Genomic DNA, 14,831 nt, shown 5'->3' on the forward strand with positions numbered 1-14,831 from the left:
GTGGATTGGACCTTAAAGTCTATTCGTGCTTTTGATGCTACACTAAGAAACTACCTTTGTCCATCACCCGCTCATCATACTTCAAATAATGTCCCCTGCTGCAGGGAAGGTCAATTCCGAAAAAGCAAAGTCACTACATTCCTAATTAATAGGGATTAACACTGCAACTCCTGGATTATTTTCTCTATTTCAAAGCTAGAAAGACTCTAGAATGGTAAGAGTGGTAACACGAGGAGATGTGACTGGACTTCCGAGCCTTCAAGCTAGCGAGTGGAGCTTGAAAATGTCTAGAATTAAAAGAAAAGAGTAATAAAATGGGACTCTATGCCGACTCATGATAGAGCCCGTACATCAAACTTGGCACACGACCTAATGTGAATAAACGGAATGCTAGCTACATGTTTCTACACTTTTTTGTATTTTGATTATCATTGGGGTTTTGGTTGGTATTGATTTATCTCCAAATTTGGGATCGGAAAGATTGCATTTGGAGAGGTCTTTTGTGAAAAGTATAATAAGCGTGTGAGAAGAGTGTAGAAAGCTCTGGAGATGATCAGAAGAATCAGAGAATACCAAAGTTAACTATACACTTAACATTATTGTACGTTTTCATTCGTAAATCAGAAAGATATATGGACGTAATAGCTAATAATCCAGCTAATTTCCTATCTTGGTAATGTAACTATCATAACATATTCAAGTTAAGCTGCACTCATATTAACTAACGGATCTACACAAGTTAAAATCGAATCCTAGGTAGCTGATGATCTCTTTGCGACCTAAATAAACATCAATGTACAGTCATCATCGGCCACTGGATCTTGGGAGCTAGGGAACGGTATACAAGGAATCAAGCATAAACTAGTTTAACTTTAAATAAAGTGGTGGGTAAAGAATGGGAAAGCTTTGCATGTTAATGATAGGGTTTGTGGAATGATCACCAGCGAAATGGTTTTCCGAACGACACTAATAACCCACAAGGACAGGCATCTCTATTATTGAAGTATCGACAACATCAATTATCAATGTTCATATATCCATTTCATATGGAGAAAATTCATCAAGAACTATTATTTTGTTGATTTCATCTCTTCTGCCTTTCTCCTCTAAATCTCGGAAGCTTTGATATGTAATAAGTGAGTAAGATTAAAAGGATTGCTCTTAAGTCCAATAAAAACTCTATGAGAACTTGCCACCCTTGATAAACTCCAGTATTAGCCATTGAATGGTCGTATTGTCTTACGCGCAAAGTGATTTTCGAGTACCGGTACATCAACCGTGCTATCAGCAGTGGAGTTCCTAAAAAAAAACTTAGTATCTACAGTACCACAAGATTTCAGGACAATAATAATCAGAAGATCTAGTACAGCTTTGCCATTCACATACTGCACATCAATGTACGTTGTTTTACATACCTAGGGGTTGCAGTGAGCATTTGGATTAATAAGCATTACCTCCTATCAGATCGAATGATTAAACGAGGCATGCTGACCGCCCTGATAAGGTGCGGCAGAAAGCAGCCGGGGATACAATCCCTGTTAAATCGCGGGTCTGCAAGGGTCCGGCGCGTCTGCCCACGACATAAAATATCAACGATGTCATTGATAAATGATATAAAATTAATGTTATGAATTTTATGACCTTATGACTTTGACGACCATATTTCATACTCTATTTATTGATTACCAGTCATCATTCCAAGACAGAAATCTTACAATAAAGTATTTTCCTACGCGATAGCACGATTTCTTTACCCGCGTTTCTAGATAATATTCAGCGAGTCAACCAGGAGATTTGACTGCGCCGATTTGCAGTATGGACGAGGGGGAGAGAAAGTCTTTCGAGGAGCGCTCAAAGGTTCTGCGAGTCGAATTGAAAGTATGGGAAAAGGATTTTCAGAACAACAATGAAGGCCGCAAAGCCTCGAGGGAGGATATCAAAGCGAATCCGGATATTGGTATAGATTCTACATTTGCGCATTCTGCCGATTAATTATACTTACATGTCTTCAGCCTCGAAATATAAGGAATTTAACAGAGTGCGCGATATACTCTCTGGAAAGATTTCGCATATACCTCCACCAGCTCCCAAACCAACACCCCGAAAGAGAAGACACGAAGAAAATCATGATGAAACACCTCAAAAGCGGGCGCATGTCGATAGAACACCCTCGAAGAATACAATACTACCATGGGATGTCGACCCTTATCACTCACCTTCAGTTATGAGAAATCTTTTTGCTACACCTTCGAAGAAAACCGCAATTGGACCAACACCACAAAAGGATGGACAGGTTCTTGGGTTGTTTGACTTGGATCCAGACAGTGCCGCAGATTCTCCTTCCACTGCTCCTGGGGTATTAGGAAGAACAGCCGGCATAGAAGCAACTCCTCGAAGGCATGGACATGGAACAACTCCAGTGAGCTCAAGAGCAATTATGCACAGCAACACGCCCTCATCAAGAAGGACCTTGTTATTCAGTACGCCTTTGAAGAATAAGATTGCCAGTGGTCAAGGATCAACGACACCTTCGTCAGTATCAAAGCTACATTTTAGTACACCATCATTTTTGAGAAGAGATAGCCAACGAATACGAATGCCGGCTCTCGATGAAAATGAAGAAGGCCCACCCGATTCTCCAGAAATAATTAGGGGTCCTCGAAAACCAATGATCAAAAGTCTAAGCAGTATGCTTGCTGGTCTCCGGAAAATGGAAGAAGATGCTGCAGAGGATGATTTAGAGGCTCTTCGTGAAATGGAAGCCGAGATGTCCAACCCGTCCAAGCCCACATCAAAACCAAAATTAAAACCACAATCAACCCCTCAACCAATTAGTTTCACAGCTGCCTCATCGTCAAAACCTCCGACGGAAGAGCCCCTTCCAGAAGACACAATCCTGGTTCAAGAGAGACAACCGCAAGAATTACTCGGTGGTTTCGACGATGAAGCTATGTACGACTCCGAGCCCGAAGAAGCGACAGAGGCATCTACAAGAACATACAAGAAGAGAGGTCAAAAGCGTACTACCCGTCGGGTAAATCTCAAGCCGAATCGTAGCAAACCTTCTGAGCCCTTGGCATCTACAAATCACCACAATGTCTCAGAAAGTGAAGACGAACTCGCGCTTCCTCGCAATCGACTCGAAACTATACCCGAAACTCAAATTGATGATGAGTTTCCTCCACCTGACGATGACGAATTCCCACAACCTGACGAATTTCCACTCGACGGTCGAAACTTCGACTCCGATTCCGCTTCCGAATACACAGCTTCAGAAGGAGGAACACGGTATAGGAGGCCAGATCAAGATAAGACGAAAAAGAAGAATCGGGAGGCTAACAAGGAAGGGAAGGTCAAGAAGGCTGCCAGGAAAATCAAAGCTACGGCAGGTAGTCTACAGAATTACAAGAGGCTGAAGCTGAGGAACAGTGGAGCGAAGGGTGGACCAGGAGTTGGCAGTAGATTCAGGAGGAGAAAGTAAGGGCTGCAACTTGAGAGCGAGACTCGGGAAGGAACGCAAAGGGGATGTGCCAGGGAGTGCGGAATTTGAGCTGCACATATTGTTTGTGAAGAAATACATGTATTGCTATACACTTGGAAATACCAAGAGATACTGTGAAGTTTAGATCTGAGTTGCTTTAAGAATACCCAATAAATACATAACACACACATGTACACGCACTTAGCTTGAACCTCCTCTCCTCCTGGATATATGCCTCTGATATTCTAACATTAGTTTGGCAGTAAATACGAGTGGAGTGCAGTTACGTTATATGTAAGATACTGTGCATGTAAAATGGACTTACCAATTTATCATCCAGTCTTGCCATCTCGTATAAAATCCTCTTTCAACAACTAAGTAGGGGGTCCCTCACAATACCACGGACCATGCACCCCATCATTTCTTCACTCTTCTGGTATCCTTTATCCTCTACCCTCTCCACATTTCATTTATCGTTTGTCTGACCATATCTAATAAGTGAGTTCCCGTCTAATGTTTTCTCCATTACCCCTTCCAAGTTTTTTACTTCTAGTCCATGCTCTGATCTCTAGGCTCACCGGATTTCACGATGCCAGATTGGTTCTGGTGACTGGATCTCACGTCACCATTACATATGGTACGACGGGGGAGATGTGGACATGATTTGGAATTCTGTATCTTAATCTAAGAAGTGGGGATAATCCGGATACCCATCTTGGTAATTGTACATAATTCGCCAATGTAAGCATTAAATTAGTTAGCTTTTGACTTACATATATCATTGTCATTTTTGAGCGACGATGACAACAAAGAATAAACATAATTGTTGACTGTCCAACGTAACATACATGACTCACAAGTGAGACATACCTAGCTGACTTCGAGTTCCATCGCGTTTGTCGATGCGGGCGAGCGAAAGCGCTTGCTAACCCATCGCATCCTCAGTCTCTCTTTTTGATTAGAAAGTTACTTTGTCCAGAAAAGAACACCATACATACGCAATAAGATTAATAGTAACTTGGCATTAATGCCTCTCCCTGCACCCATTCATCCTTGTATCCAATCAGTAAATGAGATCCAGTATCTTCAAACATTTCCTTTATTCTCCTAACTTTTCTTTCGAACCGCTCTCAAAATATCATAGATGATCACAATTCCACGCTAATAACTTATCACTTCATCAATTGGCAGCTCAGCAGAACATGGAATGTATCGCATATTTTCAGGGAATGGTGAAATCTGACGAATGGTCCTTGCAAAAACTTGATTGGGGAGATCCATCATAGGCCTTTTAACTAACTTGCATTTCATCCGCAATTCATGTTTTCTCACTTATCACGTCAGTTCTTGCTTTCTCTTACCTTGAACCTTATCATGTACCTTCGATCTTCTTTCGTTTCCGCCAAACCGGAGTTTGGGAGGTGTAAGTCTTTACCAACTTGTTTACCGGTAAGTAAGCACTTTTATTGATATGTCACTATTCACACCTTTCAAACTTTCCAATAATTTGCAAGATAAGGCTTGTTATTATATGATCCACGTAGCATTCGTGATAATTATGAGTCGTAGATGGGTTTGATGAAGTCTTTGTTGTAATAATTGTAAATTCCAGATTACTTGAAGCAATAGTCATTTACACCTGTGTAGTGGACATAGAGTATATATCCATCTCATGGTTATGAATTTACGAGGCATTTCAAGCAGTAGCAACTTCCAATAATCGCAGTAAAGAATTCTGAATACTAATAAATACACAGCCTTCATACCCAAGATTTTGAAAATGCATGGAGTGACGTCCTGATTGCGTCTCTTCGTTTCAAACTTTATTTTCCCCAGCATTCGATCTCTGTATCTAGTTGTACCACAGGCTCCCTTCCCGTACGATTATGATCTAAAGTTGAGCAGGTAGAAAACAATTCAGACAATCTGTGAAAGAGCTAACAGAATCGGCTACTAGACTCTTTCTATTTGGAATTTCGTACCAATCAAAATCAACTGACTGTGCGTCCAAGAATTTCTTGGCGAGAAGTCATGGAGATCCACAAAGCTATCTCTTACACTCAGACTGCTAGAGAGCATGCGACTTTGCCGCTCAGAAAAAATGTCAAGAAACGCTTTGGATAATTTATAATCTTGTGGTATGTGCACCTAGTTTCGAACTTTCTTACTTTATGGCTGCACAAGTAGATTGTGTTTTCAAGGAGTGATACTTGGGGCATTGGTGTTTTATTATTTCTGAATGTACGAGTTAGGTTTATCCCTTGAAATCGCAAGGCAGGAGTAGTCCTTTGGTTAGACCTGTCTTGACCGGAGATATATAGACGGGTGGTTCTCATTCGTTTGCGAGGAAGGGGTGGAGGGGAATGAAATTGGTGGAGAATCGTTCCTGATCATTATGCCTTGTACTTCGTTCATCTTTGACTGTTCTTATATCAATGTTGACTTTTGCATCTTACAGCTTCGCACGAAAAAACACGGTAATGATTGCGAGTGGCAAAGCTTGATACATACCATCTTGTGATTTATTTTCGCAGTATTCAAAACACAAAATGCTACCAACTTTCTGTCTATTGAGAGCCAGGAGAATGCAATTACCGGGTTTATCCCCAATATTGAATAGCACCAAAACATTACTAGTTGCGATGAATAACCGTTTTTCAAGCTAATGACGAGCCTATCCTGTAGATTTTTTCGCCTTACTCTGTCACAAGAAAAACCCAGTTTTTGACTTTCTTGCTTTTAGAAGTCTACCTCTTTGGCTTGACTCAAATATGGCGTGATTGATCGCTTGTGGATTCCTTTATGGGTGCGGAACTAATAAGTATCTTGAGATAACCACTCAGTATAGAGACTTCTAACCCCATGTCGATCTAGTCTTCGCTGCTTTCGAGAATGCATTCTGAAGATCGTTTGTCGGTAGGTTATTCATGCCCTAGACCCACAGGCACACATTAAAATCAATGGAATTGATTCCTAGTAATCGAAGGAGCAGGCTAACGGTAAAAGTAAATTGAAGAGTGTGATGGATGAATTGAGGACAAAAATGTGTCATAAAATTATCTTCTGGAGCATTTGTATCCCAGCAAGAAAATTGATGAAATCTGATCTGGGAAATTTCTTAAGAGTCACTTGGGAACGATATGTATATTGAGGGATCATATCTTTTATACCGAGTCACAAGCTTAGTAGAGTCATGACGATTTATTCAAAGTTGATAATCTATGACTTGATTATATATGATCAGCGAATCGTTACGCTGGGGGCATTCACACTTATCCACAATCTAACTCAAGCTTGGGTAATTACCGATGATCGCCTATTCCCGAAGCACTGGTTAGCGAATCTCCTTGCTGGAATGATAATAGGGCGCAGATCTGACACTTGGCAGTAGATCCCGCCATTGATGGAAAACGCTATTCGGGTCAGCTTGCCAACTTCTGTCGATGCAGAAGCTGATTGAACAATACCTAGCCTCCGATTACAAATATTCCAAGAATTATCCAAGCAGTGAGTATTGCCATTATATTAATACACCCTTAGCTTGATAAAACAAATCATGTTTGTTTGCAATGTTATTTGACGATTACGATATGAATTAGACGTCGTTTCCCCTGCATAACCGAATAGCCGCTAATGTGCACGGCCATTTTCCTCAATCCGACTTCAATGTTGATGTCCACTCAATTTTTGTTCACTTGTGTATAAGCCAATCGAGACAGCAATAATCTGTCCCCGATCCATATGAGGGGTGAGCTATTCTATGTGGTATCCAATACCTCTGTTATTTATCTCCGTTCAAAAAGCCGGGAGGGACACATTGAAATAATATTGATCCTTGCCATTTAATGTCACTTAGAGAAGGTGCTAGCCTGAAGAGGGGATATAACATGTAATTAGTTTGATGCCAGAGACCTAAGGGGTATGGCTGGTCCAATGGTAACCATGTCCATTACAATAAAATCTATTTTTCTCTTGGTGATGAAAAGTTGACTTATTCTGTAGGTGAGTAAAACACACACACTAATTGAGTAGATTATACACGTAAATTTAATTCTCTTCCACCTATCGAATGCCAGGAATCTAAGATATATATTGAAAGACCTAGTTTATTTAGTTTCATATGGATATATTATTATGGGAAAAGAATATAATTGAAGAATATAGACTAAATTAGTATTGAAAGAGATCATTCTCCCAGAAGCATTCAGACCTACTTTATTAAGTACTACTAACTTTTCAGTCCAGCTCCCCTCTAAAGCATCCTTCACAAACACGCATGTGCCCAATTTCCAGGTACGGATCTTATCACTTTTATAGTAGGTAGGATCAGGAGATCGTTCCCATTGTCCCGAGAAGGGAAACTTGAGTTCCGCACATATCAAGTGGACCCTCACACTTCTAGGATAAACTAGCACATTTTCATACCTCAATGTATTCGTTCTATTAAATCAAGTCTTCTTCCAAATCTAGCACAATATCCGCACAATTCAATAACATTTCTTTGAAGTTTGTGAGGGATTTCCGACAAACCAATAGCTTAGCTCGCCTATAAGAACCGACATCTATCCGGATCTCTTGATTTAGTATCCTCCCGACAAAAATCCAAACTCTTTAATATCAATTGCTATTTGAATCTACCATTCTATTCTCCTTCAATCCCCAATTGAGATATCTTCATATCATTATCATTCACACCCACTGTTTGTTTCCCTCTCATCAGCGGCACTTACCTCTCCACCTTAACTTCAGCATTCTGTTTGCACGCAAATACCAAAAAAAACCAATCGCAAGAACGAGTACCTGTAAGTAGAAAATTTAAAGATTGATCGCGCATGGTGCTAATAATTTCTTAGAAAGTTTAAAGACATACCCAAGAACCGCTCGCAATGAATCACCCCTTCACCAATAACAATGTAGCTGTACCTCGTACCTCATTGCCAAGGATAGATCATGGAGCTCTCATCCAAGCCAACTTAAAAAATCATAAACATAAGTTTTTCTTCGTTGAAAAGACTTCTTCCAACGAAAGAAGTCCTTCCGTTCCTGCTGAGGATGATGTGCCGACAGATGAGGAAAGCTCGGATGGAGAAAGCTCGGATGAAGACACAACATGTCAGGAATGCGATTGGAACATTCATAGAGCTCAAAAATTTGTCGTATTGCACCCATGCAATTGCACTTTTCATCTTGGCTGTATAAACGAGGATTTTTATAAAGATCCCAAATGCCATAAGTGCAAGACAGACAGTATGAAGCTTCGTCGCATGACTCCTTTTGAAGGTCGTTTTGTCGATAAGCCACTCGAGCTTATATACGTCAAATTATGTATCGAAAATCGGGGGATATACCAACGGATGCATCAATCCTCAGTCCAAGACAGTCAATCTAGAAGCAATTTTTCTTCTCCTGTGGATCTTATCGCCGTCCGGCGATTGGTTTACGAAACAGACCTATACTGTGACTCCGGTCGCTCAGGGCGAGCCCTTGACTCTATAGAAATCTGCAAGCAAATTTTTAGATATGATCCTAATGCTAAGGATCGCATGCGTGCTTGGATACAACGCGAAGTTCGAGCATTAAATCGGATCACAATAGAGCCTGATCACATGCATTTATTCGAAAATATTGTTATAACTACGTTGCAGATGGAGAAGAATACTGAGGAACAGAAGAAGAGAAAAGACTATGCGGTACACATAGTGAAAGGTATTCTGGGTGCATATACCAATTTGTTCTTGCATACGGCCCGTGCGTTCTTGACAAGCTTCTGTCAGACTTTGGAAGAATGGGATCGCGCCGTGACATATCCTGAAGAGGAGCCATACGACTCCAACATTGTAGCACCTCCACCAGCAAGACCCTCTAGACCTAGTCTTATACGATCATCAGGACCAAATTTTGCTTACACCGGACAGAGTTTTCAAAGCATTTGGAGCTCCAATAATGCACAGCCTTATGGTGCTATTCTCCCCGCGACCGCGGAAGAGTCTGCTGCGCATTCAGTTGATCAGAATCTGCCACAGGCAACTACACTTTCTTCCGTTGTGCATTTAGAACATGTGTCTAGATCGGTCATACTACTTCCTTCTTCTGCCTCTTTGCAGAATGACCTGATCCCTAGCAACTGTAACACAAGATGCACCGTCATGCAAGATGTAGCGGTTCTAGAACTTCTCCAAAACAAAAGATACCGCGGCTTTCTCTCTCGGATAAGATTTCGGAAGCTACGAGCTAGATCTTTTCTTTCCCGGTTGCGTTCCGTTCACCATGAAGAGTCCAATCTTCAAGTGATGTTGGCTGATGTAGAGCAGTCGAATGCTACATTAGTCGCTTCTGACAATGTAGAGGATTGCAAGACTCATGATAATGCCGATGCCTCGCCTAAAAAACTCGGTCTTCGCAAAAAGCTTTCTCGCAGGATTAATAAAATTTCTCAATCCGTGAGACAATCTTCCAAGAAATCTTCCAAGGGACTCGACTGGGAGAAAGAGCAGGACATCAGATGAGAAATTTGGCTGTGTAGATTCAGCAGAAAGCTTCTCGAGTAAGTACCTAATCACTGATCATGAAATTTTAATGTTGTCACATGTAAGCTAAATTTTCGTGTTTTCATAGGATAGCAACACATTATATTATACAAAGGAGTTTTGGGAATGGCACACCATATATTATGATGGCATAAATTTCTTGCCACTTGACATTCTGGTGGGTGAGCGGTAAAAGGTTTCAACTTTGTACAGCCAGTATTATTAAAAGTTATTTCGCATTGTTTTTTCCCCGGAAGTACAGCTCTTGTTGTAATCTGGGGAATAGCAATTTTGAAATCATGAGATATAGTGTTGGTTTTGTATGCTAGAATTGTATGTAAATTTGGGTTTGTTCACTTGTGCTTCTGTAGTTTGTCTAGTCAAAAAATTAAAGATCTTTTCTACATCATGCCAGCCAGTAATGGAGATAGAAGTTGATCGTGTAAGAAATGGATTCAAAAGCCACATACTCAAAATATCAATTTTACACATTGTGACGAGAGCTTCCTCAAGACAGAACGCCTTGAATCATGAAGCGCAAAGGTGCTTAGCCTTCGGTTCATCTTTCTTCCTTCCAGTCAAGACAAGAGAAGAAATAGTTAGTGTTCTAATCCTAGTAGAGCTTTCAATTTTCTGGTTGGAGTTTATAGGGAGAAGATTCTTGATTGTCGCATGTAGCTGATGATTAAATTCATTACATAGAGTGTAGAAGATGGACAGATACCCTCGTACTCGCGCATTTCAATATATGTTTTGTGAATCGTGACCATGAATTCCGTCGACAAGCACTTCTCCAGTTCCGCGCTTCATGTGTACTAAACCATTTTAAGGAACTAATTTTGTGTTCCAGAAGACTTTTCTTCGCGCAAAATTACCTCAACCGATGATTAACTGTCTCAAATTAGAAAGAAACAAAAGTTTTACACCCTACAGAAGAAATTTGGAGATGAAGTGCAATCTATGGGAATCCAGCTTCAGGAAGTTAAAAGAAATGACCAAAGAGGATTTCCATCTTGAATAATTCTAGGTTCTATTGCCACCTTTTCTTAGGAGCGAAGCAAACTATAGTGCAAAGTCCCCTAGCTAGGCAGGTAGGTGGTGTGGTACAGGAATCTTGAATTTTCCTATTATCAAAATGAATATCTATCGTGAGAATGTTGACTTAAATTTTTATTTACACGTGCGAAATATACAAGAGAACTGTTTACAAGGTCGAAGGACTGATAAAGTAGCTATCTAAATACCATTTGCTATTATCCATCCATCGCGGCTGAGAACAATCTGGGTGGACTGCATCGCGTCTAACTTTCGTGACTCGAGGATTCTGTCAGAAGTCCCCAGATAATAGTAGTAATAATTCAGATACAAGGGCCCAGATTGTTTTGGGATTTAAGAGTGTTGATTAAGATTTCGGCAGTGGCACTGTGGCTACCATTAAGCCATCATGCCCCTGTTGGGCATGAATCTCGATTACATTAGAGCTTATATACCCTATTGGTGCTAGCTCCTTCTTCTTCCATCCTGAAGTTTTCTTGCTTTGGAAAAGACGATGATTGCACTAAGAATGGCACTAACTCTAACTCTATACTGAAAATATGGGGATCTTGTCTATATCAGTACTAGAATCCCAGCTTTAATTACCCAAAGCGAGTAGGCTGATTTACAAAGAAGTCATAGCTGGTGGAAATGGACTAAGAAATGCCTGAGTGTATATGATATTATTTTTTGACTCTTCATGGCAAACCTTGATTTGCTATGGCTAGATCCGAACTAAATGATAAACAAAGCACTGATAAATACTATGTGATGCTGGTAGTCTACGTCTATTCCGCCGATCAAATGGTGTAAACACTTTCTATAGTATTACTTAGACTTGGTGCTGCGGGAACATCCGGTGCGGAAGCACTTCTTCTCAATAATCTTTTATTTGAGGGCATCGTCGCAGTAACTCAAAAATATTTCATGTGTAATATGTAGAAGTGACAATATTGATAGATGTTCCCGTCAGAGGATTTAAGATGGTAATGTTTCTATTTATGTGATGAAAGTCATATCATAAGAATGAAAGTATCAATAACACAAAATTCTTCTATATCGGCCTAGCTTCGGGTACATGGTATGATCTATATAGGGCTGGTGCTACAAGATTTTGCTGTGTTCTACTTCATCCCTAGCTAAGCGGAGTTTGACCCCCTAATTGTACATAAGTGGGTCTAAAATTGGTCAACATGCATTCCAGTAAATAAACGTGATCCCTATCGATAACTACCTATGATAGAATCCAAGCACGATCGGTTTACGACAATGGGCTTGACACGGTATCCTTTTCATTGGATCTTGATTTATGATCGTCATTGAGATGTACTCAACCAGTGATACCTCTCAAGACTTAAAAGAAGCCTGCTGTAGAGCTCATTGCTTAATTTCTCATCTTTCTGAGTGTGCCAAATTACAGGCAGTATGTGTCAACCCTTTCAGGAATGGCCAAAAGCAAGAATGGTCAAGAGAAATACTAGAAGAGGCCTATTCAGTGCAAGATTCTCTACATGTTCTTTCACGCATATCTCCCAATTCGTTTATTGAGACAATAGGTTCTTCAAACAATGCTCCCAGTTGATCACGTGTTAGTCCATCAGTTTACGACTTACTAGCGTAGAATTTTAGTCATTTCCCCAGTCCTCATTTCATGATTTGAACTCATCTTGAACTTAAAAGTATTCTAGAGATACTGGAAGGAGCCCCTGGTACCCCTGACTCGTGTATCCACTGCCAACTTAATTTCAATGCGATTACTCCTGCCCTTGTAGGGATTATTTAGGCAGTAAGTCGAGATGAAATACTTCCTGGATTTCAGCTCTCTTCCGTAGACAGGAAAATAGGTCTCACTTGATAGACCTGTGATCAACTGGTACCAAGAGATACTTACTGTTAGATCACGTTTTTAGTAACACACTAAAAAGCTATGGATATTTACTCACCTTCCCCGCCAAATTCTTCTACTTTCCTTTGATCAAGTTTCACGCCCACAGAAGCGTGGATTCAAATTTTTTCCATTCAAAAATCTATTCACAACTCGATATGGCATCGGTCGGAGCCTCCAGCGAGATGGATAGAGAATGTGTAATCTGTCTATCTCCACTTAATACCATCCCTCATGAGAATGTAGACTGCAAAACATGCGAGATCATTGTTTGCTCGACTGCCTCAATCCCGTCTTGTGGTCATCGAGACTTTCACTATTGTTGTTTGAATCAATGGAAGGATAGCAATAGAAGCACATGTCCCGTTTGTAGGGCTCATTTCACGATTTTCAATCGCTTCCTTAATTTTGGTATGATCAATATGGCGGCCCAGGCTCCACCAACTCCTTCAACTTTCCAACAGGATCGCACTTCGTATGTGTATTTCATGGGCCGGAATGTTGAACGCACAAAGATATACGCTTATCGACTCCTATCTCACCCTATCGGTGGCGAGTTTCACAAATTCACCCCTCAAGATATCGCCGGTAGCGAAATCTTGCAACGTCGAGTCCGTGATTTTACACTCCGCGAGTTTCAGAAAGCATTCTTGCCTTTTCCTCTGCGCAATATCACGCGATTGGAGGAAGTATGCAACGAGATCCCCAACTATATTGTAGACATTCTAAAGATATATCATCTTCGTGAGAATGTTAATGAACTCAAAAGAGAAATGGCATGCATTTTTCGCAGGAGAAACCATGCAGAGATATTCTTGCATGAGTTGAGATCGTGGATGGAAAGCGGATATGATACTTTGGATCTATGGGATCAAAAGACAGGGTACACTGCACCTCCTCTCAGATTAAGGCCTGCCATGCCACAAAGAGGTGTTCCGTACATTGCACCTCCTTTCAGACTAAGGCCAGTCATGCGACGAAGTGTTCCATTCACGCCAGTGAATATGTCCCTTTTTCCCTCAAATATTTGATTTTTAGACTCGACAGCCGCACCCAGCCAGCCAAACCATCATTCAAACCACGCACACTGCACTCTCCTTTCTTTTGTACACGCCAGCTCTACAGTTTGTTGTCGGATAGCATAGCAACGTACGATATCGATTATGCAAATTAGCGACATTCATACCATCTACCTTAGAGCGACAAATTATCATCAACTTTCCAATCTACCTCTTCTAGGAGGGCATCGATGACTAGGCAGCCGACTTCAGATCAACAACCTACCAGTATTTTTATGTAGAATTTGTTTAAGATACTAGATTCATGGTTGGATCGTTGGATGCGTATTTTATTATCGTATTTTTACTTTTCTTGTTTCTTTTATTCGTCAATCTTCCGTGTTTCTTTGGGCTTTTCTTTTGGTGTAGTGGAAATATGGATGTACGTTGTATAACTTATAGAGATGACATTGTGAGAATCGGAATGTTTATTTGCCAGCAAGGAAGGGTAAGATGCTACTCATTGTTCTCAAATGGGTAGTGGATGGAAAAGCAAACTTAACGAGCTGGCCTCTATTGTACAAGTTAATGTCTGTTGCTTCTCTTCTGTCGTTTATTTCTTTTAAAACGTAGTTATTAGTTATGTATGGTAGTGAATGAAACGCTTTGGCTGGCTTTAAAATCAAATTATACGGTCCTAATTATTATAAAGATGACTCTTCTGAAGCTCGTATGTGTTGAAATTCATGATAACTAATCGCAAAATCAAGACTATATGAACATTTTGTGAGAACAAGCCGTATTTTGGAAAATGATATAAAATGATACAATGAATTTAATTCTCTCTCGTACTAATAGTCTTCTCTTCTTGAGAGTTTTTACCTCCAAAATTAAATGGAAGCTGT

The 14,831-nt window shown here is 40.4% G+C and overlaps 3 protein-coding genes across 3 annotated transcripts; all 3 read left to right on the top strand.

The window, feature by feature from the left end:
- Positions 1-1,578: 1,578 nt before the first annotated feature.
- On the top strand, positions 1,579-3,680 carry BCIN_15g00770 (hypothetical protein). Its single transcript, XM_024697372.1, has 2 exons — positions 1,579-1,957; positions 2,013-3,680. Exons 1-2 carry the CDS (start codon positions 1,816-1,818, stop codon positions 3,479-3,481), a joined length of 1,611 nt encoding a protein of 536 aa, XP_024553187.1. The 5' UTR covers positions 1,579-1,815; the 3' UTR covers positions 3,482-3,680.
- A 4,431-nt stretch (positions 3,681-8,111) lies between these two features.
- On the top strand, positions 8,112-10,308 carry BCIN_15g00780 (hypothetical protein). Its single transcript, XM_024697373.1, has 3 exons — positions 8,112-8,283; positions 8,335-10,025; positions 10,097-10,308. The coding sequence occupies exon 2, from the start codon at positions 8,731-8,733 to the stop codon at positions 9,985-9,987; it is 1,257 nt and encodes a 418-aa protein (XP_024553188.1). The 5' UTR covers positions 8,112-8,283; positions 8,335-8,730; the 3' UTR covers positions 9,988-10,025; positions 10,097-10,308.
- A 2,546-nt stretch (positions 10,309-12,854) lies between these two features.
- On the top strand, positions 12,855-14,198 carry BCIN_15g00790 (hypothetical protein). The gene has a single exon (XM_001553594.2). The coding sequence runs from the start codon at positions 13,351-13,353 to the stop codon at positions 13,957-13,959; it is 609 nt and encodes a 202-aa protein (XP_001553644.1). The 5' UTR covers positions 12,855-13,350; the 3' UTR covers positions 13,960-14,198.
- The last annotated feature ends 633 nt before the right edge of the window (positions 14,199-14,831 follow it).

This window comes from Botrytis cinerea, chromosome 15, assembly GCF_000143535.2.
Source record: "Botrytis cinerea B05.10 chromosome 15, complete sequence".
NCBI lineage: Eukaryota > Fungi > Ascomycota > Leotiomycetes > Helotiales > Sclerotiniaceae > Botrytis > Botrytis cinerea.